Raw genomic sequence first — 27,909 nt, 5'->3', positions numbered from 1 at the left:
GGAAGCCCAATGGTTGCCGGAGATGGCCGGAAAATAGCCTGAAAGGTGACTAATCCGAGAGAAAACTGGTAAACTCGTCGGAAACTGGGTAAACTTTAAACGTTCATAACTTCTTTAATACACAACCAAATCGAGTGACTGGTCCCTGAGATTATTATAAATTGGATTATTATACAAAATGGTTCCTGAGATTGTCCACGGTCCATCCATGATTTTGGTCATTCCATTAAAAACTCTTTGGGCGATTTTCAAAGCTTCGTAACTCAATCAATTTTTAACCAAATTTGACCCATAATATATCAAAATGAAGATAAGAAAGTGTAGAACAAGATTATACCTATTTGGATGCCCAATGATTGCCGGAGATGGTCGAAAAATAGTCTGAAAGGTGACTGGTCCGCGGGAAAAAACTGGGTAAACTGGGTAAATAACCCCAAACACAAGTCTTATGTGAGGAACTTGACTTATATTGGATGGAAAACCTAACGGCAGTTAGGGTGAGGTGACAAATTAATGATTTTTTAAAGTTGGTATGACAAATTGCTTAAAATTTTAGTTTATATAACAATTTGAAAAATAGGAATAAGTTCATATGACATTTCAAAAATTTTCCCTTGAAAGTATCAAAAGTTGCCTAATTCCTTATAAACACATATAAGGTTTCTTATATTCTCAATGTGGGAACCCATACTCTCTATGTATTAAGAGCAATGTAGGTTGATGCATGGAATAAAAATTCTTTCAAAGTTATGAAAAAGAGTGAAAATTCTAAAATATATTAATGTATAACATACATTTATACAATGACGGAGTCTTTTTTTTTGTTGGGGGGGGGGGGTGGGGGGTTGGGTTGCGGATAGGCAAAACATATAATATAAAAGAAACATTTAATGATGGATAACTTGTGCAAATCAAGGAATAACGTAAGCTTGCTTAAATGGTGCGACAGGGTCAGGGCCACCTACAATCTATGTCAGGCTCCGGCCCTGGTTAGATACATGTGCCGAAAAATTTCAACAAATTTAAACACTTGTACTCTTCCTTCTATGGCATTTTCTTCTCAGGCCAACTTTGCTATCTCCACTCCAAATATTGCTCAAAAAAAGATCCTACTTCTTAGGCACTCTAATCTCCTTCAGCTATTTATATCCACCTATGTCCACTCTTCCAATAACTCCACCTTGCTTGCAGGATGACATGCCGTTTCTAACATGAATAAAAGTTGGAGGTATTCAAGAATGTATTGAGCAAAGTAGGAGGAGAAGGCGCGCTCGAAAGTTTGAACATGATCGATGTCGTTCAACGTCTAGGTATAGATTACCACTTTCGAAGAACAAATTGGCCTAATCATATCTATCAGCTCATGGCCTTTCTCATCAACATAATGACCTTCATGAAGTTGCCCTTCGGTTCTGGCTAGTCAGACAACATGGTCACTTCGTGCCTGAGGGTGAGTATAACTAAAATTTCGGTAACAATTTGTTTCATATATTTACGTAGTATTGTAGATTGATATTCAGTATCAGTCAATCACTCCCAATTATAACTTTTGTTATTAATAGATGTGTCAACAACTAGAAGGAAAGCGAAGGAAGCATTTTAAGAAAATGTTAATTAGTTTAGAGGTCAAGGGATTGGTGTATGAAGCTTCACGGCTAAGCATGGAAGCAGCAGATGCACTTGATGAAGCTGGAAAATTGAGTAGTGATCTCCTAAATAGATCATTGTCCTATCTTGGTCCTCATCAGGCCAGAGTTGTGGGCAACACACTGGAGTACCCCCATCACAAAAGCTTGGCCACATTCATGGCCACTCTTTTTTTTTTTTTTTACTAATTCCCTAGCTGGCGTGAACAATAGATGGCTAAATATGCTACAGGATGTGGGAAAACGGATTTTAATTTGGTTCAGTCCTTACGTCAAAAGGAGATATTCAAATTTTCAAAGTTAACTGACATCGTGCATTTAACAGCATTTCTTTAAAATGTGGTCCAATTTATCGTCAGTCATGTTGTGCACATATCTACAAGGTCGAAGTACTAACAATATTATCAATATCAAGAATATATCCGCATGTAGACAATATGGTTAACTGCACTATAGAAATCCTAATTTGTCTGTTTATTTCATCCAACAAATTAATTAGGTGGTGGAAAGAGATGGGACTGCCTAGGAACTGTAGTTTGCGCTCAACAGATCCAAACTGAGAGGATTCAGCTCACAAAACTATTTATTGATGACATTTTCGATGTACGAGACGCGTGATGAACTAACTCTCTTCACTGAGGCCGTCAATATGTAAACAATAAAATGTCCTGTACTTTCTTAATTGGCTTCACCAGTTTTCACCGTGAATTGATCAGTAAATATTATAGAGCACTTAAACCGGACTACATGAACATATATTTAATGGCTCTTTACAATATGACGAATGAAATCAGCTGCAAATTCTATCAAAAGCATGGGTGGTACCCATTACGTTCGTTTAAGGTAATATATTAAACCGGATTAGTGTCATGAAATTTAATTACTAATTTGTTCAAGAAAAGGTTTAACAGATAGTTAATTCTACTATCACGTGCAGTGGAGGATTCTGTGCAATGCATTTTTATCAGAAGCAAAGCGGTTCAAATGCGGGCACTTGCCGAAGGCGGAAGACTACTTAAAGAATGGTATTGTTTCTTCTGGGGTTTGTGCGATGATGGTGCATAGATTCTTTCTCTTGGGTCAAGGTACAACGAAAGTGTGGAGCCATTGAATGAAACTCCAGAAATTGCATTTTCCAAAGCAGCAATTCTTTGGCTTTGGGAAGATTTGGGAAGCGCCTAGGTGATTATATATATAATCAGATTCAAATCAAACACGTTACATAGAGTAAACATCTTGTTCATATCTCTCAAAATGTGCATAGTTTGACTGAAGGATGAGAATCAGGATCGGCACGAGGGGTCATAGATACGACGCTACTTAGATGAAAATCCGGGTTCTTCAATGGAGGAAGCACAAGAAAATACTGTAAATATGATTTAAGAAGAATGGAAGCAGCTAAACAAAGAATTGGTGTCTCCTAATTACCCTTGTCCAGCGACATTCACCACGGCTTCCCTTAATTTTGTAAGAATGGCCCCGTTAATGTGTCGCTACGATGATGACCAACACCTTCCACCTGTTGAGGCGTATTTGAAATCTATGCTGTATGAAAATCTGTGTAATAATAACTATTCAACACTGAAATTGAAGGAATATTTGAAGCTTGCACAAATTTAACTATAAAATTTAGAAGGGTCTAGCAATAAAAGCACAAACATTTCGACATGCGAAAAGAAACAAACAACAATAGAATTACATTATTCCTCTGAAGGCAACTGCAAATTGTAACTTAGCTATGTATTTGTGTTCCCAAGCCTCACAATCTTCTTTGCGTCATTGATCCTGGAAGCATTAGCTAGCCCATCCACCAGTCTGCACTCTGCAGTAACTCCACATCCACAAGGAGACGCCTTTTGAAAATTTCCTCGCCGAGTTCAAAGGCTATGTCCAAATCACTCCTCTCGCAAACAAAAGGTACAAGAGCCTGTGGAAAGTCCATTTTTGCAGAGCACAACTACTCTTCACCAGTTAACGATACCACTGTTTAGCTTCTTCTAATTTACCCTCATTAACAAATCCCTTGATCAAGGCATTGAAGCTTAACACATCAGGTTTACTTCCTTGTTCCTCATTTCCTCGAATAATTTAACCGCCTCGTCAGTTTTCTTCTCCGAAGCCAATCCCAACAACCTGGCATTGTAGCTCCTAACATCAGGGACAACATTCTTCATTCGACTCCATATCTTCTCGGCTGCCAAAAACTGACCATTCGCAAACAACGCATTCATGATCGTGTTGAATGTGATCATATCCGACTCAACACCCTTCTTCTCCATCTCAACGACCATCGAAACCGCCGCCTTGATCACAGTATTATACGACACCACATCTGGTTCAATTGACAACTTCTTAGAGACCCCTCTGAAAACCTCATCAACCTTGTCAAATGTCTTGGAGTTAACACAAGCACCCAAGAGGGCATTAAAGGACAAGACGGTGCGCTCACAGTTTTTCTCAGGCATTTCGTCAAGCACCGGGATTCTCGAACATGCCAGATTTCCCGTGAAGCATAACCAGTCGGACAGCGAATCCCTCGTTGGAGAGGTCCGCGTGCTGCTTCTCGTCCTCCAGGATCTCCTCGATCCACTCGAAGCGTTTTGCGGAGGCGAGACGGCGTACGGTGTCCTCGTAAATGAGAGTTTGGTATGGAAGCGATAGAGCACGGATGATTTTTTGAACTTCTCAACGAGGCGTTTGAGGTTGCGCTCTTTGTAGAGGTCGGTGGAGATGGCGCCAATGCTCCTACTGCTGGTGACGTTGGATTGGGTGGCGGTGCAGAAGGAGCGCTGGAGAACTCGAGAGAACGACATCCCCTCGGAGGTGTTGGCCGCGGGATTTTCGGATTTGGGCCTTTGTAGTTAGTACGTTTGAGAGAAAATAACTCGTCCTCTATTTCTTAAAAAACATTAAAAAAAAAAACAGAAAAAAACAACTCGAACTCTTTGGATACGGGCTTGAGTCTTGACCGCAGCCCAAAAAGAAAATGTACCCGTTGAGCATATTGGACTAGGTTATTTAGCTGTAAAATAAGTAATGTGACAACACATATATGAATACTTGATGAACATGCGTCTTGTTCCTCTCAGTAATCTTGTCCATTGACTAAATTTAACGATCAAGATTATTGCACTAAACTTATACATGTATATGATTAAATCGATTCCCAACCTAGGCCGTTTATGCATCCAAAAACGCATTATAAGTTCTGTAACAAAAATTGAACTTTCCATTTCACATTCATTTATTGTCGTTATTTGTTCTACGTACTCTTGACTCTTGAGCCTTTTCAAGACTAAAATTATAACTCATACATTGTTCTTCAACAGTAACACATCAAGCTTCGGCAGTCGCATATGCATTGGAGCATCCTTATCACAAGAGCTTGACAAAACTAGAGTTCAACATGGTTTAGTCTCTAATTGTTTAGACTCGATTTAACACCATCGCCCGCTATAATTAAGGCTGTTGGATGAAGAAAGGATTCCGGTTTTACACGTTAGATTTTGAGAGATTATTATTGTGATTTTGTCATGGTATTATTGCATTAGGATCAATCATGGCCGATGCCAGAAGATAGGCTGCTCAAGTTCAAATGAAGATCCCATGCAATCCTCTGGATAAGGATTGCTTTTGCTTGGTCGGTAAAGCTGGGATTAAAGATCCTCTGTTGTTTTATGGACTAATGTGACAAGGAACGTGAAAAAACTTTACCATGTTGTGCAGAAGGGATGCTGATTGTGATTAAGATGGTACAATTTGTAATGACTTTTCAGACTGGGTTCATAGTGGACTAATGTGAAAAGGTGATGTCACATTTTTTTTAATTGTTTTATTATGCGGATCCTATTAATTCACTAATTATAGATCTTGAAAATGTATTTTAATTGATTTTTTTTTTAATGCATCCTAGATATATCATTTATAACAAAGAAACATATCGGTTGGAAAAAAAGAAAATTTGACATTATCATGTTAGCCATCAAATTAACATTTGATATTTATACTTTGACATCTTCTTTAAAGATGATCTTAGTTGTGTATGTAGGTGAAAAAGGACGATGCATGGAGTGGAATTAATACCAATTTAGCTTTCAGTCTCGGGGTTCGTAATCAATGTTTAACAAAAACAATGAAAGTTCCACAAAGTTAGGGTTTTGGGTTGTTGTTCTTCTTAGAGGGAAAAGATTCCTGTTTAGATTCTCTTTGTCAGGATTCGGAGGATCGATCAATTACTGTCGTTCATCGTACATCGTATGATCAGAAATTATTTAAAATTTAAAATTTAAAATTAAATATAACTAATATTTAACGAAAACTGATCACATGATAATAATCGCGATTGATGAATTCTTCGGATCCCCACAAAGAAAATTCGAAAATAATCATTTCCCATCTTATAGTAAGTAGTCACTAGTCATTCGACGAAAATTTCAAAGTTGTACTCGTTTTTTTTCGAAAGTCTTGCCGGTCCGGTTTCCCGCAGCATACCAAAAAACAAACGTGTGGGATCACAATAGGATTTGACGTGAGTCTCGTATGCATCGTGAAAATGTCTGAGGATCACGTACAGTCCCATCAATATTACGTGCCATTCCCAACTTTACTTAACAAAGTCCCAAAATTAGGTTTGCTAGGCCATCCCTATTTCCTGTAATTATAATCATGAGGAATTAACAATTAATCTTTTTTATTATTACTGATAAATTGTTGAAAATCTTGTCAAAATTCTTTTTAAGGTTGTCCTTCACCTAACACTCAAAAATAATGTTCGAATAACTTTATTTTAAAATGGTATAAGTAGTAGTTTAATTAAATTAATCAATAAATTGAAAGAAAAAACAAATTAAAACTAATAAATTATTGATGGACTATGCTTAGCTCTTTCAGTTAAAAATGGTATATGAATATGCTCTGATACTATTTATTTAAAAAAAATAATAATTATACAACTATAATTTTGGATGGAATCATATTTAACCATTTTGGTTGAAGATGACCTTAGTAGTTAGTACCCAACTTTACTCATCATCTTCTGTCTAATTTGACTAATTTCAGTATTCCTACCATATCTCATGTATTATCCTTTCAGCTAAAAGAACAAAAGGGGAATCCGCTGATGAACAACCACCCTAGCTAACTTGCTAACGAAAGTGCTAATGATCTTCCGTCTTTAATAATCTCGCAAGGGAGAGTGCACATAAACTAAAGGAAAAAAAAAAAAAAATAGAGTCGTCAAAATGGAGCATTGAAACGTTTTTCTCAGTAGAAATGAAGGAAGAAAGAAGAAATAAAAATGATAATTGGCATTCAATCAGTACCACATAGGTCAAAAAAAAAAAGAAAAAAGAACAAAGAATAAGGAAAAAAAAAAAATGGAATCTCTCTTGTAGCCAGCGCTTTAGGAAAAAAAAAAAGAATAAGAAAACAAAAGTACGCATAAAAAAATGGTATAATAGGATAACTAACATGTAACAAATTTTTTTTTTATTCAAAATGGTTTTTGATGTCGATGCAAATTTTCGTCGTTTCTAGTTTTGACGAAAATGCATATGCAAAACATTTAGCACCTTTAATCAAAGACCTAGGCCTCATGCGCATGAATCTCTGATGCCTAAGTTAGTTTCTCTAAAAAGAGTAATTATTTAGGGCTTTTAGCGGCATCAAAAGCTTACTGAAATTTGGTAGAGATGGAGGAATTTATAGGAGGAGGTGCCGGCAATGGTGTTAGGGTTTTATCCTACACATGACGACATCCTATTGGCCAAGGTTTGTGGAGAGAATATTCCCAAGATATTAAATAGGAAATAATATCTTGAGATAATGGTGTAAATATCCCTAATCGATTTAAATATGGAATACTTACTTGAATGGAGTCAATCTTCAATTGGGAATATATTAAAGATAGAATTTGGGTAATTAATCATTATCCTTAATACTTTGACTTTTCCTTGTCATAGGCAGGTAAGCTGTGGACAGTCGTATACAATTGCTTGGACCTTCAGGGGTGCTGAACTGCGCTTGAGTTTCTGAGAAGCTTGCCTATTTAATGAGGGAAATATTGTCTTTCTTGAGCAAAAGTTCACATGTCACCTCTAGGATTTCTAGGATTATTTTAGGCTCCACACCTGGCATAACTCCTCATTTTGGTCCCTAAGATTTGAAATCAATAGAATTGGTCATTGAGTTTGTCCACCATTAATCATTTTGGTAATTTCGTGAAAAAATCTCCATTAAATAATGATACAATGACAAAAATACCCTCAAATTTTGTCAAATCATTTTGGCTTATTGTTTATTAAATTGAGGGTAATTTTGTCCTTTTAATCTTTATTTAACAAAACTATTCATAGAAAAAAAAAAAAAAAAAGATTGATGGTGGACAATCTCAGAGACCAATTGTATTGATTTCAAATCTAAATAACCAAATGAGAAGTTATGCAAATCTTCGAGATTATTTTGGCTAAATTTCCTTAAAAAATGTATAAAAAATAGTTTGGTCATAATTAGGTGGTGTTGAGTGCTGCTGTCGAACTCACTAAATTATATTCAACAAAAACAATTCTCTAAATAATACATAATTAACGAACTACGTAATCGTATACATGAACCTTAATGTAGATAATATCGTTTATTAAAAATAAAAAAAAATTCTATTTTGTTAGAAATTTTTTACCAAAAAACATAAAGAAATAGATATAGTTGAGATCCCCACAAGTTTGCCAAACCAAAAGGTTGTAGATCTGACTTCTGAGCGTATTTCATTTATTTATCTTTTTTCAGCAATTTGGGCAGATGTGTTTGGAAGCTTCCTTCAATATTGATGGTGTCCGAAACAAGCTTTTGCCGAATAGCACTATCTTCGCCTTCTGTACACTGCATTTGAACTTTCAAGCATATTTGGTTCTTTCTTAGATCCCGAGTTCCCGACCCCACCCCTGTACTTTTTTTGCAAATAGAAAGAAGAAGAAAAGATTCAAAGGTTACAAAATGTCTGAGCCGCCCATGTTGGTTTAAATTAATACTCTAGTCCCTTTGTTGTTATATATATAGTTTGGAACATTATTAACCAAATTTTGTGTACTTTAGAAAGTTCAAATTTCAACTTTGTTCATTGATGATGCAATATATGGAGGACAGGAGGAGGCCTGAAGGAGGATAGAGTAAGAAAATAAGAATGAAAAACAATAAGATTACTAAATGGTCCTTGTCAGTAGATCATCGCTCTAATAGGATAAAGGAGTATACACTTTAGTGCAAATTTTTTTTTTGCGTCAGACAGTGATCAGATGAGGTGGATTGTCTGATCTATCTTCAAAGAAAAACACCCATCTATATTTAGATGTTACTGTGATTTGTTTAGGTTGAAACTCCAATATAAGAGTTACATTCTATTATAAGTTAGTAGAACAATCCACCTAATCCCGTTGTTGATGAACATAAGACTTTGCAAGTTTCTCCCCTTCACGAGGGTTAACTTGAAATGAAAATTGAGGTTTCATTATAAAATCAAATGGCAGTATAGAGAATAGTCTAACCTCTTATAAGCTCTAGCAAGGTCTTTGATTTCACCAATGTAAGAATCTTTTACCTTTCACATCCTCACGCGTCATCTCGCGTGTGGCAAATTTTTAAGTCTAATAAATGAACAACACAAAAGGAGTAAGATAAAGCATGTGTGGGCGTTGAGCTTTACACGTGAGCCAACCTACTCTGATACCATAAAAACTTGAGATTTCACTATAAAATCAATTGCCATATGGGAGTATAGCCGAACTAATATGAGAGAAAAAGGCGTGCGGTACATATGATGGTGGAGTGATCGTTTTGAGCCCTAAACACAAATTTTGACAGGAAGATGTTCCTCCATCTTATGTTTCAAGAAATTCGTTACCTCAAGCTTTATGGTCAAATCAAGATTAGGCGGTGAGAAAAGTGGCCGCAAATTGTCTAAATGCATGACAGAATTATAGATTGTAGGATGCTTAATCTTAATTATTGTACTCTCTGCCTTTGAACTTTAAGTATATTTGATTCTTTCTTGGACCACCGACACAGATACTCAGGACTCCACACACGAAAGAAAACTTGAATAACTAGCGACGATTGATTTTCATGGCGATTATGTAAGACATATTCTGAAATCATAACAACAAGACATTAGAATCACAAATAAATCAAATCAATATGAAATAGAGATCGATTAATTATATTGAACTTATCTGTAGAATTCGGAAGACATGATTATGAAGATGAAGCCATTGATGAACTCTAGGTTGTCTTCTCCCTCCAATACTCCAAAATATCCCTCTACTATATGAATAGGTTTTAGTATTATGAGGAATTCAACGTATGGAAGCAGGGACTTAACCTAGTATTTATATACCATTAGGGTTCCTTATTAGCCGGCCTATTAACAACTAAGAAAGTCAACCCTATCACCTTGATTGAGTCCTATCATGATGCAATATCTTTGTATTTGAATCTCTAGATGATTCTCCTAGATTAGCTGCAATGATTTAAGACTCCACAATTCTTACCTACCTAGGACTCTTAATTTACTCGAATTGCACATCACTGAATAATCAAGTGATTTGTTCCACAAGTAAACCAATTGTCAGACATTGCCATTCACAGAACTTTACATTCTCCCACTTGAATGTCAATGTGATGTCCTGATAAGAACTCATGGTGATCATTGAGTCTTCATGAGTTTGCAACCAATCTTTCCTAACAACTTGTCACTTTTGAATCAAGTGCAGAACCACAGAAAACAAGGCACACATTGCACAGTTCCTTGCACTCCATGATTACATGCACACTTAACTCAAAGCACTATGTTACTAACAAAGTCATGATATCAAGAGCTAATAGTCAAAACATTAGCTCACAATAGTCGAACTGAAAATATGAAAATATATTTCAGTACAAAAGTAGTTCACAAAAGAACTCAACAACGTGGGTAACAAAATCCAACTTTTCTGTCAATTTAGAATATAATAAGAGAACACGTAAAATACGACATACTATTTACAAAATCAGGACCTCTTATTAAAACTTACGAACAAAATTTACTCTTAAAGTATCAGCCACTAACACTTCAAAAAAAAAAAAAAATTAACACGAAAGGTAATCTCTTACTCCCACTAATTAATAGAGACAAAATTATATATAGATAAATTATTATTACTCCCACTGATTAAGAGAGTAAAACAAAACTTTGTAAATGTCTACAAAATGAAATAGATACCTTTCAAATACTCCCATTAGCAAAACATTAGTCATGGGATCTAAAACATAAAATTTGTGAGCTCAACATCTTTATTCTAGATATCTGTACGGAAGTGACTCTTGTGACTGAAAAACTATACAAAATCATTTGGTCAGTTCTGTTCATCTAACATTTGACAAAAATAGAAAACTTTAACTAAATGTTTTCTAATGCATCAAAAGCATATAATTCTAGAATCATCTTTGGACAGAAACTAATTATATTAGGTTTGCATAGCTAAAACATAAAATACAAGGGCAAACATATATAGCTTCAATACTTTTGAGCAGATGAAGTATATACCATCTTGTCAGTTCCATGTTTCACTATACATTGATTTATAGTTGTACTGAATAAGAAAACACTTTTGAGCAGATTAATTATCCATCAATAACATATTAATCACAAGTCCAATTTCTTGAACAACATACAAGAATTAATAAGCAAAACACTTTTGAGCAGAATATACTCATTTACCCTTCTTGAATTTCCTACAAGATTAGTTGCATATATAACAAATAAAATATAAATGAGTATGACAATATACGTTTTATCTACCAAAACTATGACCATTAAAAGCATGCAAAATTGATTAGTGTGAAGCCCATAATACATTATTTCTCCCACTTGGGCAAACACTCAAAATTGCAAGATTAAACACTAGAGAAAGTGGGTTTCATATAACAAAATATAGGCTAGTTGAATCAATAAAGATAGTGTAAGCTCTAGCAAAATTTCAAAATTAATCATAATTTAAATAAAACCAATTTACAATCTTTAATATGCTCAAAACACAAAAATTTCTTAAACAAATTTGTTGAGTCACAAAATAGTCGGTTTGGACATAATAAACCAATCTATATGTATCGCAATTAGGCTTATATAAGGAACAATATCTCAACATTATTAATCAATCTAAAAGTGACAAGTGATTAGATAAACCAATGGCTACAAAATTTATTTTAGTGTATGAGAGAAGACACATATGTGTTAAAGATTAGGTCAAAAATTAAAAAGAAACCTAATAAAAGAATCCAAAATCAAAATTTATGTTTTAATTCTAAAACAAAGTCGATTAAAGTAAACACATAGATATCTCAACAACATCAATTTTTCAACAATAATTTTAATTCAATTTAGAACTCACAAAAAATTAAGGCAAAAGATTGGCAAATTTACCTACTCATTCTCAATTCTGCAAGATTCATCTGGAAGTAGTCGAGTTGTGGAGGATCGAATAAACTCCAAATTGCATGATTGTTACACCTTTGGCCAGAAACTAATCATGCAAAGAAAATACCCACATAGCTAGCCAAAACATAAAATACACAAAATACACATAGCTTCAACAACTTTGGCCAGATGAAAATATGTTAAAAGTACTTTATGATTTGCTATAATACTAATTTATAATTGGCGATTGATTTCCTGAAATTCCCATTGGGACAAAAGTATTCACCATATAAATTAGAATGTTGATTTTTCAAAATAATCCTTTAGAACAGTATTAAATAACTGTTTTGTTGGATATTCAATGATTCTCAAAAGATTAAATCAAACACAAAAGTATGTCGTTATTGACATTGAACAATAGAGTTCTCGAAAGAGACCAAAATGATCAATTAGTAAAATGATGCCACTTTCCAATTTTCTCTCAAAAGACAATTATCATCATAATCAGAATTGATGACCAAACAAAACATTGGTTTAAGCAAAACAAACCAATACATCTTTAAATCAAAATTTAATCGGTGTTGTCTATAAAATTCATTAGTATTGAGAATTTGCATAAAATAAGGATATATTGGAACCATAAAATTGTATAATAATTGGTACCAATAGATGTGCACAAATCAGTGAAACAATATCACATATCAAAACTAGTTTTGATGTACCAAAATTCAACAGTACTACTTTAGTTTGCAAATTCACTAAAAACTCAATTCTGTTTAGATTGTCATGAAAATTTTTAGGTATGCACTAGACATATATGGCTACTATTTCACAAAATTTAATGATTTTTAAAATTTTAAGCGAGCCAAAAATGAATTCGAAAAGAGAGGTGCTGTAGAAACTGCAGAAAATGTTCAGTACAAACCTGAGATTACAAATTCACCAAATATTCATTGTTCATCCGATATGCATGAAAATTTTCAAACATAAGGTAAACATACAAACCTGTTAATTCGCAAAATTTCATAATTTTTGACACTTTACATGTGTACTAAAAGAAAATACGAAATGGGATGTGCTGCAGAAACTACAAAAATTCTGCAGTACATACCGTAGACTAAATAATTCACCAAAAATTCAAATTTTTTTTTCTCCAATATGCATAAAAATTTCCAGAAATAAACTAGACATGTAAATCTATTGTCACCCAAAATTCCATGATTTTTTTTGTTTCGATTTTAAAATGGGCTAAAAATAAAAACCAAATGGAATTTGTTGCAGAAACCGCATAAATTCCGCAGGGCAGTCCCTGAGATTAAAAATTCACCAAGAATTCATTTTCAAACCAATGCTCATGAAAATTTCCAGATTTGAAATAAATATCTCAATGTATATCATACTAAAATTTCATGAATTTATCAATTACATAAATATATCAAAATAATATTACAAACACACTATTCTGCAGAAGTCCGCAGAATTCCAGCAACAGGGTATCTCACTTAAAAATTTACCATAAATCCATTTCTTGCCCAAAAAACGTGAAAAAATACCAGCATCTAAAGTCCATTTAATATTACGATATGACCGAATTTCATAAAATTTGAAGTCAGGGAAGTCCATCAAAAACTAGAATGTCTATCAGCCATACGAAATATGCACTTATACCAAACAAGAGTCTGCAAAAGATTTACGATGCCATTGAAAAAACCTCCCCAAAATCTCAATTAAGAATCGATAGCCCAGAACTACTCATATAAATAAGGTACAGGAATTTCAAATTTGTCAAAATAACTAAAGTCCATCAAAATTGCAAGATTTATGGCCCGAAAATAATCTAATTCATTGAAAGCCCCAATAAAAGTTTCCTTCCAACAGATTTAATTAATCATGAAATCAATACAGCAATATAATTAATAAATACAAATAACATAAATCCGTGTTGTAATCCTTCTCTGCAGCACAACGATAATTATTGTGGAAAAAGAAGACAGCCCTATATACTCAAGAAAACTCCATAATCTACCGAAAGGAAGAAGAAGGAAAAAAAAAAAAAAAAACAATTAGCCGGTGACTAATTATGAACTCCAAATTCACCGTGTAGTTAAATTATATCCCTTTTATTTTTCATGCCCAATTTCAATTTGTTTGGACCTAAATCCCTAAACAAAATTGCAAACTCAAGTGATACAAAATTGCGGAAGCATCTTTATGAAGTCTCACAGGATCGAATAGTCAAAATAGCCAACCAAACGATAAACACAAATTATGCTTCACTTTTGTCAATCATCTACAGTTAATCAAATTACCTGTGAATTGAACCCTAAGCTTGTTGTGTGGCTCTGATACCACATGTAAGACATATTCTGAAATCACAACAACAAGACATTAGGATCACAAAAAAATCAAATCAATACGAAACAGAGATCGACTAATTATATTTAACTTATTTGTAGAATTCGAAAGACATGATTATGAAGATGAAGCTATTGATGAACTCTAGGTTGTCTTCTCCTTCCAATACTCCAAAATATCCTTCTACTATATGAATAGGTTTTAGTATTATGAGGAATTCAACGTATGGAAGTAGGGACTAAACCTAGTATTTATATACCATTAGGGTTCCTTATTAGCCGGCCTATTAACAACTAATTAAGAAAGTCAACCCTGTCACCTTGATTGAGTCCTATCATGATGCAATATCTTTGTATTTGAATCTCTGGATGATTCTCCTAGATTAGCTGCAATGATTTAAGACTCCACAATTCTTACCTAACTAGGACTCTTAATTTACTCGAATTGCACATCACTGAATAATCAAGTGATTTGTTCCTCAAGTAAACCAATTGTCACACATTGCCATTCACATAACTTTACAAATTATAAATAGGAGAAATTTTTAGTGTGACCGTACATCAAGTGTCATACTACAAATGGTTGAAATTTTTTTTTTTCTTCAAATATTCAACCACTTGTATTATGAGACTAATTGGTGTATCGAAACATGTTCTACACACTGAACAATCTCTCTATAAATTGAGAGATCAAGAGGAGCGAAAAACATCTCATTTTCTCTATTGGCCTTCTACTTCTTTGGGAGTTGATTAGATATACAGAAACATGGAAATTTCTAAATTTCTGTCCTCCCTTGCGACCTCGTCTTGTACTCCTCCAATTGCTCTGAAAAACCCTAGTTCTAAAAAATGGAGCATCCCCGAAGATCACAGCTTGCTTTCTACTCCCTTAAAACCACTTAACTCCAAAACGAAGTATACTTCATCTAAGGTAAGAAAAATCCTCTCTTTCTCACACAAACACACACACACACACACACACACACACATCTAAGGTAAGAAAAATGGAGCATCCTTGTGCGCAGGATGGCATAATTTGTTTCCAGCATGAACAAAAATTGGCCGACTTAAGGCATGCATTAAAAAAAGTGGGAGGACAAGCAGTTGTAGGTTTGGACATGATCGATGCTGTTCAACGTCTAGGTATAGACTACCACTTTGAAGATGAAATTGACCAAATTCTCCAAAAGCAACATATAATATCTATTACTACTGCTCACGGTGCTCATGATCCCACCGACCTGCACGAAGTTGCTCTCCGCTTTCGACTACTCAGGCAGCATGGTTACTTCGTCTCTGATGGTGAGTACCATCTATATATAATTCAATATTGTAGGTTGGTATTCGGTACTAGTAAATTAGCTCAACCCACACTGGTATAATTTCAATATGTGATAACTAGCTAATCCAAAATTTGTGTTTATCATGTGAATATCGATGTGTTCAACAATTTCAAGGAAAGAGAAGGAAATTTCAATCAAATGTTAAGTGCAGACATCAAGGGGTTGATGAGTCTGTATGAAGCTTCACAGCTAAGTATAGAGGGTGAAGTTGTACTTGAAGAAGCTGGAAAGTTAGTGGCCATTTCCTAAATTCATCCCTGTTACATCTCGACATCACCAGGCCAGAGTTGTTGAAAACACATTGAGAAATGCTCATCACAAAAGCTTGGCCCCATTCATGGCCAAGAACTTTTTTGTCTCTGGTTTCCAAGGAACATACAATAGGTGGTTAAATATATTACAAACTGTAGCAAAAACAGATTTATATATGGTCCAGTCCCTTCACCAGAAGGAAGTTGTTCAAGTTTCCAAGTTAGTTAATAACTTTATTGGAAAATACCGCCCTAATCTTTAATTGTTGTCTCTACATCTAATTCATTAACCAATTATTAATCAATGTTAACTTATTTGTTTCAATTAACTTAATTAGATGGTGGGAAGAGCTGGGATTGTCTAAGGAGTTGAAATCAACCTATTAAATGGTACAATTGGTCCATGGCAGGCCTAACAAACCCAAACTTGTCAGATGAGAGGATTGAGTTCACAAAATCTGTATTATTTATCTATTTGATTGATGACATTTTTGATGTTTACGGGACGCTTGATGATCTCATTCTCTTCACGGAGGTTGTTAATGGGTAATAACAACTTAATTAACTTCTTAATTAACTTCACCAATTTTTACAGTTAACTGAACAGTAAATCGTTATGCTGCAGATGGGAAATTGGTGCTATAGAACACTTACCGGACTACATGAAGATATGCTTCAAAGCTCTTTATGATATGACGGATGAAATCAGCTGTAAGGTTTATGAAAAGCACGGATTGAACCCGTTGCATTCCCTAAAGAAGACGGTATATATACAAATCGTAGTATTGGCTTATTATTAAGTATATTTATCTAACTGGTTTAGTGTCGTGACAATGAAGTACTAGCATAATTAAGAAAGGCTTAATTAACAGATTGTTCATTCTATTTGCATGCATGCATGCAGTGGGAGAGTCTGTGCAATGCATTTTTAGTGGAAGCAAAATGGTTCAAATCCGGGCACTTGCCTAGGGCTGAAGAGTACTTGAAGAATGGAATTATTTCTTCTGGGGTGAATGTGATGTTGGTCCACATTTTCTTTCTCATGGGTGAAGGTATAACCAAACAAAGTGTGAAGCGCTCTTGAATGGCACTCCAGCCATTATATCTTCAACAGCAGCAATTCTTCGGCTTTGGGACGACTTGGGAAGTGCCAAGGTAACTACATATTTATAGCACCATTTATATCAAGCACCATAGTAACTAAATGCATATTCATCCCTGCATTTAAGGTTCTATATTATGTGTGGCGGATGTCTTATCCGGCTCCATCACACAAATATTTGTCTATCAAAATTTGTAGCATGCATATATGCACATAGAACACGTCAGATTTTCTTATCGTGATACTAATTGTAGGATGAGAATCAAGATGGGGACGATGGGTCATACATAAACTACTATTTAAATGAACATCAAGGCAAAACCATGGAGGAAGCACAAGAACATGTTACGAATATGATTTCACAAGAATGGAAGAAGCTGAACAAAGTATTGGTGTCTCCTAACCATTTCCAGCAGCATTCACAAAGGCTTCCCTAAATCTTGCAAGAATGGTGCCATTAATGTATAGTTAAGACGACAACCAGCGCCTTCCATCTCTTGACGAGTACGTGGAATCGATGCTTCATGCATGAAGTTGATTTGATTCCGATTTCATACGTGCAGTGGGTCCAAATAAAAATACCATAGTATATTATCTTATGGAGGTATAGAGTAAAAACAAGAAATAAACAATTAGAACATAAGTGCAAGGCACATGAATTGCTACCGCAAGAGAGAATGTAAAAATAAGAAATCTTAATTTGATGCTCTTGTAGTATTTTATTTTCTGAAGAAACAAAATATCCTAGTTCTTTTCTCCCTAAAGAAAATATCCTAGTTGTTGAATGGCCGAGATTTTTTACTAAACTTATTACCAACTGAACTTTTATGTCAGTTAAATTTTGACTATTCAACTAAAAATTGATTGACTGGATGAAAAGATACAAGATTATATCAACTATGTACATATTAAGTGAGACATTAATTCTTTGATATCAAGTTCATACTCTTAAAATAATCAACCAGCTGGATCATGACTAGCTTATCCTCATGAATTTGGGGCAAATATCTTGTGGCCCCAACATTTAGTAGTTTTATGGAGAGATTCTCTCCAAAACTAACGCACACTTTAGGTGGCCATATGCTCAGAAATTACTCCAATTATCTACTAACTGTTTTATCATGTCACATGTGGCGCCGGTTCAGAGTTTTTTTAGGTCTGGGGCGATATAAAAAAATATGTCCTAACTTCTTATAAGAAAATTATTTATTTTCACACGTAAGACATTAATAAAATTATACTTAGAAAAGCAGTTCAAACTTAATAATTTAAAAACACATAAAGACTAATATATTTTGTATCCAGAGAAGGAAACCAAAAAATTCCGAGCTTACATATAGATAGACGATAAGTTTTGTTTTCCATCTGAACTTTTGAAATGTTTTTGTAGAAAGCATGAGGTGTTTTTTCTTATTTATTAACCTTGTCAATATGAGACTAAAAAAATAATGATGTTTTTTAGTCTTTAATTAATATGTATAAGTAATGAATGGGCACTAAATTAAACTATTGATAACACGTCATATGATTTGCAAATTTGCTCCAAAAATTTGGTCTGCGTATTACTCTTTGTAGAAGATTAGACTTGAATTCAAACAAATATTTAAAAATAGTAACTCACATAGCTACTAGCTAGCAACTAAAAATAAATTAACAACCAAACAAATATTCGTAAAAATTGAAAAGAATAAACACGCATATAGCATTTCGAACTTAGGAAATCTTGTTAATTTTAAACAACAAAAATCATTGCTTCTAATTAAACTTCTTGATCATTTAACCAAATTTTATAAATTTATACTCTTATGAAAAAAAAATTGTAAAAATTGGAAAGTAACTAAGAACATGTAGTGTTTTGAACTCAAGACCTCTTCATTATTTTCCAACAACAAAACCACCACTTCTAGTTAAATTTCTTTGTCATTGAACCAAATTTTATAAATTTATACTCTTATAAAAACTTATATAAATTACCACCCTAATAATTTTGATGCCCCAAACCTTTTTTAGCCCCGATGTAACAACCCGTCCCGGGATTTAAGTAAAAAAATAAGTATTTTTGTATTTTTACTAAGTTTAGGGGATACTTTTCTTTTTAAAATTGTTTTTAGTCTTAATTGGTGAGCCAAGGGGCCCACCTCCTGTCTTGTTTCCCGGTTCCCTTTCCCTTTCCCTTTCCCTTTTCTTTTATTTTTTATTTTTTGAAATGTCTCTCTCTTCTCCCTCACTCTCTCTTCTCTACCGTGCTCTCTCCTTTCACCCCCTCTCGGTGCTCTTTTCTCCAACAAGAACACACACACACACACCCATGCCCACACCTGTAGCTCATTTCTAACCCCGTGGTTGTGTTTTGGACGTCAAACCATGAAGAAACCACCTCGGAGACATTTCTCCAGTTTTCCGGCGAGCACCGCCCATTTCGAGGAAATTTCCAGCCAAACCACGGCGAGTTGGTCGGCGTGAAAGATATCAATCTCTTCGTCTCGCTGAGTACTACAACTTTCCTTTTTATTTCACCCAATTTCATTGAGTATTAAAGAAGTTATACTCATTCGAATCTTACCCAGTTTCCGGCGGACACCCGTGGCTTCCAGGCTGTTTTCCGGCCAACTCCGACCACGATGACGGGAACCAAGGGTATATTTCGATTCCTTACCTTCGGGACTTCAATTTGGTATATTGAATGACATGTTTTGGTTGAGTTTTGAGCCCCATCGGAGCTTGGGAATTCTCCGACCGAAATCCGGCCTTCTCCTTCCTTGGAATCCGGCGAACACCCAAGGCCTTTGGGCCTTTCCTACCAAGCCCAAAACCCTGGGCAGCCCAACCCAACCCATTTTATTTATTTATTTTTGTATTGTTAATTTTAAGGCCTTTGGGCCGTTTCATTTAGGGCCTTTGGCCCGTTAACCCTAAACCCATTAAATCCCAACCATTAGGCCCAAACCCGGATCCAAGCCCAGACCCGTTTGACCTGTTAACCCGGACCCGGACTCAGTCTGACCGTTGACCCGGTCAACGTTGACTTTGACTAGTTAACGTTGACTTTGACTGGTCAACGTTGACTTTGACCGTTGCCTTTTTGGGTTTTTGTGCGGGACCCCTCCTAAGCTAATTTCGACGTTCTGAACCTGTTTCTGATGTCCATTTTCCCAAATTCAATCGTTTGAGTAGAGTTTGACTAAATGTACCATTTATGTGCTTAAGGACAATTATCTGTGGCGTTTCCTTCTTCGCTAGATGACGTGGCTTTTCAACGGCGAAGTACTGTGAATGGACCCCTTCTAAAAATGCATGTTTTGATAGTAGAAATGCATACATGAAAGCATGATTTGATGATTATTTTTTATGAAACGTTTTATGAGATAACATACTTACTGAGGCTAGTTTGAATTATTACTATTTTTCCTATAACCCATGTTCTTATAGAATATCTGATGGATGAAGATATGATATTTAGAACATGTTTAGAACACTTCTTTATAGTATAGATGATGGATGACTTTATACTATGAAGTTGATTTTCAATATATGTATGTTCACTGGTTTTGTACTTACCTAGTGGTCATTTCCGCTACGGGACGTAGTGATAGATCCGGTCCGTCCCGGGCGACGATTTGGTGTTGGCATAGGGCCTGGAGTGTGTTTTCCTCTGACTGTCTGCTTAGAGACGGGGAGCCGGCAAGGGGCCTGAAGTGTATTTTCCTCTGACTGTCTGCTCAGAAACGGGGAGCCGGCATGGGGCCTGAAGTGTTGTATCGGACATTCACTAGTGTTTATTATTTTTATGCGAATTATGATTTGAGACATTGCACGACATGTTAGGTTTCGGAAAACCTATGTTTATCATTATATATGTGTTTTCATAAAACCTGGGGGTTAGTATGTTGATAACTGTTTTATTATATATATATCAACTTGGTCCACTCATGTTTGTTTTGCGCCCCCTTCAGGACTTAGAATCGAGGCATACAATCCCGACGTCCAGGCACTTCCACATCGGTATCTTCGAGTCCTCGTGGTGTAGGACCCACTCCTTTGTTTCATTCAATTTTATATTATTTTCTTTTAGTGTTCTAGATTAGAGGTGTGCTCTGAACACGGTCCTTATTTGCATATTAATTATTCTTTTATATTTATAAGCCTTATTTATCCCTTGTTTTCAGCATTTGCACTTATTAAATGACTTTCGTCACCCTCGGATGTCGGCCAGCACGTGCCTATCCTGGTATTCGGGGAATATCGAGATCGTGACGTGTCACCCGGACGGTCCCCCTACCAGCACTGGACCTAGGCCAGGCCTGGTCATGTGATTGGTTACAACACTTGTTTTATTAAACTGAGCTTTTTACCTGCAGTGCAAATTTCTTGTGTGATCATTACGAAAAACATTTGGAGATATTTCTATTATGGTACAAATACCGCGATGGTATTTATTAAATGGCCTTATAAAATAAGTGTACTCTACGGTCTACAAGAAAGGAATATAGTCTGCCCTAACAAACCTACATTGTACCCCAAAAAAAAAAAAAAAAAAAAACCAACCTTCATTCGTTTATGTACTTTTTTCCAGTCAACAAGACCAACATGTATGACATGCATGAACATATTCAAACACAAAAACAACAGTAGCGATTTTTGCATACCATTTTCCTCCCTATCCACTCCTACCTTGAAATCGAGAGTTGGAAAAAGAAGAAGAGAGCGTAGAAAAAGAAAATGAGAATGTAAAAATCACTTCCCAAAAGCAAAACACACACATATATGCATGGTTGTTGAAGCTGCTTCTTGTTCCTCTCTTTAATCTCATCCATTGATTAAATTTAACGACCAAGATTATTTCAGTAAACATATAATTCGAAGGACTAAACTGAATGGCTAGAACATCTCTCTCTCTTTCTCTCTAAACAATCGTGATAAATTTATCTTGCATTCCTCTCCCCCACAAGCAATGGAATGATACCCTTGTAAGGGCCATCTATATAATTTCATAACAGAAACTACTTCTCCCACTTGTTTAAACTAACTTTGATCCAAAATATATCAAGAAATATGGACTCTGTGAGTTGTGTGTTGGATGAATTATGCTTAGTAGAAGGAGGCAGCCGAGGGGGAAGGATGGGTCGAAGGAGACACAACAATGGTGGCGAATTCAAATCCAAAAATCTCGTTGCTGAGAGGAAGAGAAGGGAGAAGCTCAGTGGAAGGCTCCTTGCACTACGTGCATTGGTCCCGAATATCACAAATGCAAGTCCTCAAAGCCTCCCTTAAATTTTTCCAGTTTCCATTATTAACACGAGAGTATCTCGACTATGGTCTTTCGTGTTTCAGATGAACAAAGCAACCATTGTTGAGGATGCCATCACTTACATCCAGGAGCTGCAGCAGAAAGTAGACTTCCTCAAAGACCAGCTTTTTGAGATGGAAGCATCATCAGAAGAAACACTGCAGCCGAACAAAGAAGAAACTCATGCTGCAGAAGAGATGAAGAAATTCGGGATTCAGGTTTTGACAACCAGCTAACAACTCATCATATTCAATCTCTTTGAAACAATATAGGAGTTTTTATTTTTTCTGCTCATATATTTCAATGTTGTTGCTGGTATGGGCAGACAGAGGTGAATGTGACTAAGATTGATGGGAACAAACTTTGGATGAAGACAGTCCTCGAGAAGAAACAAGGCGTGTTCACAAAACTGATGGAAGCCATGACCGGCTTTGGCTTCGAACTCACTGACACCAGCGTCACTACCTCCAACGGAGTAATGATGGTTTCATCCTGTATAACGGTAAGTCACAGTAAAAACAAAGAAAGCTCTGAAATTCTACCTGCACCAGAAGTTAATATAAATACTAATGAATTTCAGGGATTCTGCTGTGATAAGCTTGAAGTTGAGCAAACCCGGGAATTGATGCTGGAGATCATCAATGGCATATAGCAAAAGGGAAGGATCAGATCATACAAACATATTCAATTACAACACAACACAACACAACACAAACAACTTGAAAAAAAAAAAAAACAGAGTTTTCTGTTTTGATTTCTTGTTAATTTCACCTGGCATATGGCAATCCACAAAGTTATTACAGTCATGTTTTATCTGAGTGATATTCTAGTTTAATCTAAATAAAGGCATTTGATTAAAGAAATGGAAAATTGTTTGGCTAGCTTGGCAACATAAAAGAACAAAGGGGCCTGCACCATCCCACAAACGTGTCAATGAACAAAAATCACAAGCAAGAAAAGGCCACAAGACAGCTAACCAATATTCCAATATTGCAGGCTTAGGGATAGGAACCAAGCAGCTAAAGGGCAACCCAAGCCAACAAAGCTCCTTGCATTGTGAGGACTAAGACAAAAATATATAAAACCAGAAAATTTCCAATTGAGCAAACTTCCAAAATTGCACCATTTGATTCAAAATCTTACACTCACTTTTGCTTTCCTTTTGTTTTTTTTACAATCCTAACAAGCTTCTATGAACCTTCAATCTTTTTTGCTCAAAATTAAGAGAGAAAAATACCCAAAAACCAAAAAAGGAGAAAAATTATCCAAGTGACAAAAGATCAAATCTTCATCTCTGGGCCTGAAATCCAATCTTCCTTCCTCCTTCACTCTTCAATGAAATGCCTGCATTCCATGATTCTAATATCAATTTTACCAACCCTTAATGCTAAAAATTGCAATAATGCAACGATTTTCACACAACCATTTTCTCATCCAGCGCTCCCTTCTAAGATTTATTCAAACGCCACATAAAATCCAGGATGTACATTGGAGAAAAAGGTGTGCGGAACTCACTTCTTTTCACTAATACATTGGATCAAAATATCAAATAGACAAAAGGCGCGACCCCAAATCAACCAAGCTCCCTACTTTATAAAGGTCGGGAGAAACGTGTATCGCACTCAACTTTACTCTTGTTTTGTAAAGAGATTATTCTCATGACTCAAGATCACAGAGGAACAATCTTTCCGTTTCCTAAGGCTCAAATAGACAATTGGAATTTAATTGTGGAGAATAAAAATTCCCAAATTTACATTTCATTTCAAAGATTAGTACAAGTCTACTGAATTTGTAGAGAGAAAAGAGAATAAAAAGATGGGATTTTTTTAGTACCTTGAGATTGAGGCTTGGAGACGGGGGGGTCTTCAAATAGAGAGAGAGAAAGCTGCTTATGGGCAACACCAATGTCAAACAAAATCAACCCAGAAGACGGATCGCTCACTGAGATTCCCTTCACCGGCAGCCAAAGAAAAAGCTCCTCCTGAGTCAAACCCTCCAAGCCTCTGGGCACGCCATAGTTGAGATTAGCTCTAACTATGCTCTCAAAGTAGACTCGTCTCGAACTTGGTCATGCAAGAACGGTCCAGATGCACCTCCAGGTGGCCCATCTGATCGAGATTGTAGGACTTCACATTGTCCAGGAAGAGCCCGGCAGGAAGGCCTTGGCTTTGGAGGATGACACGCCCCGACCCCGATATTCCCCGAATACCAGGATAGGCACGTGCTGGCCGACACTTGAAGGTGACAAAAGCCATTTATTGAGTGCAAATGCTGAAAACAAGGGATAAATAAGGCTTATAAATGTAAAAGAATAATTAATATGCAAATAAGGACCGTGTTCAGAGCACACCTCTAATCTAGAACATTAAAGAAAATAATATAAAATTGAATGAAACCAAGGAGTGGGTCCTACACCGAGAGGACTCGAAGATACCGATGCGGAAGTGCCTGGACGTCGAGATTGTATGTCTCGATTCTAAGTCCTGAAGGGGGCGCAAAACAAACATGAGTGGACCAAGTTGATATATATATAATAAAACAGTTATCAATATACTAACCCCCAGGTTTTATGAAAACACATATATAATTATAAACATAGATTTTCCGAAACCTAGCATGTCGTGCAATGTCTCAAATCATAATTCGCATAAAATAATAATCACTAGTGAATGTCCGATATAACTCTTCAGGCCCCATGCCGGCTCCCCGTCTCTGAGCAGACAGTCAGAGGAAAATACACTTCATGCCCCATGCCGGCTCCCCGTCTCTGAGCAGACAGTCAAAGGAAAACACACTCCAGGCCCTATGCCAACACCAAACCGTCGCCCGGGACGGACCGGATCTATCCCTACGTCCCGTAGCGGAAATGACCACTAGGTAAGTACAAAACCAGTGAACATACATATATTGAAAATCAACTTCATAGTATAAAGTCATCCATCATCTATACTATAAAGAGGTGTTCTAAACATGTTCTCAATATCATATCGTCATCCATCAGATATTCTATAAGAACATGGGTTATAGGAAAAATAGTAATAATTCAAACTAGCCTCAGTAAGCATGTTATCTCGTAAAACGTTTCATAAAACATAATTATCAAATCATGCTTTTCATGTATGCATTTATACTATCAAAACATGCATTTTTAGAAGGGGTCCACTCACAGTACTTCGCCGTCGAAAAGCCACGCCATCTAACGAAGAAGGAAACGCCACCGATAAACGCCTCTAAACACATAAAGGGTACACTTAGTCAAACTCTACTCAAACGACTGAATTTGGGAAAACGGACATCGAAAACGGGTTCAGGATGTCGAAATTAGCCTAGGAGGGATCTCGCACGAAAACCCAAAAAGTCAACGGTAAAAATCAACGTTGACCGGTCAAAGTCAAAGGCAACGCTGACCGTTGACCGGGTCAACGGTCAGACCGGGTCCGGGTCCGGGTCAACAGGTCAAACGGGTTTGGGCTTGGATCCGGGTTGGGTTAAAGGGTTTTGGACTTGGGTTGGATCCGGGTTTGGGGCTTAGGGTTTGGGTTAAAGTAAATGAGTTTAGGTTTTAGGTGGGTTGGGTTTGGGCTTGAACCTCACGGCCCAATGGCCCAATTAAAAAGGGTTTTGGTTTGCTAACATGGCCCTAAGGCCTTTGGGTTTTTAAAGAAACAAAATAAAAATAAAAATGGAAAGGGTTAGGGTTTTGGGCCAAATACCAAAACAGGCCTAAGGCCCGTGGGGGAAGGAAACGGCCTGAAGGCCTGGGTGGTTTCTTGGGCTGGGTTTCACGCCGGAGAAGAAGGCCGGAATTTAGACAAATTTTGAACGTCCATAACTTTGTTAATACTGGACGAAATCAAGTGATTCAAAAATAAAAATCGTAGCTCTCGAAGAGACGAAGAGAATGGTACCTCACATGACGTCTAACTCGCCGTGGTTTGGCTGGAAAACACCTCGAAAGTCACTGAGGTTGCCGGAAACTGGGTAAGATTCAAATGAGTATAACTTCTTCAATACTCAATGAAATTGGGTGAAACAAAAAGGAAAGTTGTAGTACTCAGCGAGACGAAGAGATTGATACCTTGCACGCCGGCAAAATCGCCATGATTTGGCCAGAAATTTCCTCGAAAGGGGCGGTGCTCGCCGGAAAACTGGGAAATGTCTCCGAGGTGGTTTCTTCATGGTTTGACGTCCAAAACACGACCACGGGGGTTAGAAAAGAGCTATAGGTGTGGGCATGGGTGTGTGTGTGTTCTTGTCGGAGGAAGGAGCACCAAGAGGGGGGGAAAAAGAGAGAGCACGGAGGAAGAAAGAGAGAAGAGAGAAGAGAAGACTTTTCAGAAAAAAAGAAAAGAAAGGGAAAGGGAAAGGGAAAGGGAACCCGAAACAAGACAGGGGGGTGGGCCCCTTGGGCTCACCAATTAAGGTTCAAAAACAATTTTAAAAAGGAAGGTATCCCCCTAACTTAGTGAAAATATAAAAATACCCATTTTCTTCCGTAAATCCTGGAACGGGTTGTTACAGAGGAGGTTGTGGAGGGTTAAGGTGGCGGTGGGAGGAAGAAGGAGAAGGAGAAGGATACAGAGAGTGAGCAAAGATACTGGTGTCAGAGACATTGTGTGAAGGAAGGACAAACAAAAGCTGAATGTCTGAGGTTTCAAGGAGGGTTTTATTTGAGGTTTCGTTTTGGGGAAAGCTAACATGAGAAGATATTAGTATATAAGTTGGAAAAAAGAGTACATTTTATTTAAAAATAATTACACATAGAGTCAAATTACAAGACTATATTTAGAAGAGAGACATAGTTTTTTATTTATTTCATAAAGAAATAAAATTTATCCACGTGACAGGTGATGTCATAGTTGTTTTTTTAATTATCTTTGCATTTACAATTTACTCATATATGTGAGTCGTTATCTTCTCATTTTTCTTTTGTCTCTTTTTCTCTCCTCCTTCTTGAATTTACTTTTTATTTCATTTATGGGTACGATTGAGACTTTTTATTTTTTATTTTATTTTAGTTTTTTTTTTTAAAGTATTTGATTTTTCATGTTAGTTTTGACCAAAAAAATACTGGAGGTCTACCGTGGAGAGGTACTCAAATGAAACCAGTGATCGCTTTCTAGGTATTTTGATTAAGCGAAGCAACTTAGTTGTGGATTGGAACTGAATGAGAAGGGTAATTGCTTCAGTTCAGAATGCCCGAAGGGTTTTGATAAATACAAAAGTTTTGCTTAGAGCAGAAAACAGCATAACACTTTGCCTACTTGTACAGTCAGTGATGCTATTCGTTTTGTTGGATTTATATATTATATATCAGGACTATATAACTTTATCCATTTAGGATTAACCCCTACTCAGTCAGCATTTTCCCTACTGTTCAAGTTCGTTTTCTTAAATAAATCAGTGAAAATGGGTGTATTAAAATGATATTTCCGTACATAAACAGATAAACTTCATTATTCTTGGCAAATATTTAAGGAAG

At 36.1% G+C, this 27,909-nt stretch overlaps 1 protein-coding gene, 2 long non-coding RNA genes and 4 pseudogenes across 5 annotated transcripts; 4 read left to right on the top strand and 3 right to left on the bottom strand.

Moving 5' to 3' along the window:
- The first annotated feature begins 1,216 nt into the window (after positions 1 to 1,216).
- On the top strand, positions 1,217 to 3,266 carry LOC137728589 ((3S,6E)-nerolidol synthase 1, chloroplastic-like; annotated as a pseudogene).
- On the bottom strand, positions 3,262 to 4,459 carry LOC148693899 (small ribosomal subunit protein mL103 (rPPR7)-like; annotated as a pseudogene).
- A 10,948-nt stretch (positions 4,460 to 15,407) lies between these two features.
- Positions 15,408 to 17,672, top strand: LOC137729946 ((3S,6E)-nerolidol synthase 1-like; annotated as a pseudogene). Its single transcript, XR_015952499.1, has 6 exons — positions 15,408 to 15,743; positions 15,879 to 16,258; positions 16,377 to 16,584; positions 16,664 to 16,802; positions 16,943 to 17,193; positions 17,395 to 17,672. The product of XR_015952499.1 is annotated as a (3S,6E)-nerolidol synthase 1-like (transcript).
- A 1,682-nt stretch (positions 17,673 to 19,354) lies between these two features.
- Positions 19,355 to 21,298, top strand: LOC148693898 (uncharacterized). The gene is made up of 2 exons (XR_015952686.1): positions 19,355 to 19,777; positions 21,094 to 21,298. It is a non-coding gene; the product is annotated as an uncharacterized LOC148693898 (long non-coding RNA).
- A 636-nt stretch (positions 21,299 to 21,934) lies between these two features.
- Positions 21,935 to 23,290, top strand: LOC137728588 (transcription factor DYT1-like). The gene is made up of 4 exons (XM_088678261.1): positions 21,935 to 22,387; positions 22,472 to 22,645; positions 22,753 to 22,929; positions 23,008 to 23,290. The coding sequence occupies exons 1-4, from the start codon at positions 22,193 to 22,195 to the stop codon at positions 23,077 to 23,079; spliced, it is 618 nt and encodes a 205-aa protein (XP_088534387.1). The 5' UTR covers positions 21,935 to 22,192; the 3' UTR covers positions 23,080 to 23,290.
- A 229-nt stretch (positions 23,291 to 23,519) lies between these two features.
- On the bottom strand, positions 23,520 to 27,316 carry LOC137729948 (uncharacterized; annotated as a pseudogene). Its single transcript, XR_015952500.1, has 3 exons — positions 26,953 to 27,316; positions 24,261 to 24,603; positions 23,520 to 23,771 (listed from the first exon to the last, which is right to left on the bottom strand). The product of XR_015952500.1 is annotated as an uncharacterized LOC137729948 (transcript).
- Positions 24,670 to 25,655, bottom strand: LOC148693897 (uncharacterized). The gene is made up of 2 exons (XR_015952505.1): positions 25,595 to 25,655; positions 24,670 to 24,910 (listed from the first exon to the last, which is right to left on the bottom strand). It is a non-coding gene; the product is annotated as an uncharacterized LOC148693897 (long non-coding RNA).
- Positions 27,317 to 27,909: the final 593 nt, after the last annotated feature.

Source organism: Pyrus communis, chromosome 10 (assembly GCF_041283825.1).
Source record: "Pyrus communis isolate YQ-2024b chromosome 10, ASM4128382v1, whole genome shotgun sequence".
NCBI lineage: Eukaryota > Viridiplantae > Streptophyta > Magnoliopsida > Rosales > Rosaceae > Pyrus > Pyrus communis.
Note: the sequence above shows the minus strand (reverse complement) of the source record. Positions and strands in the feature narration are given on the sequence as shown.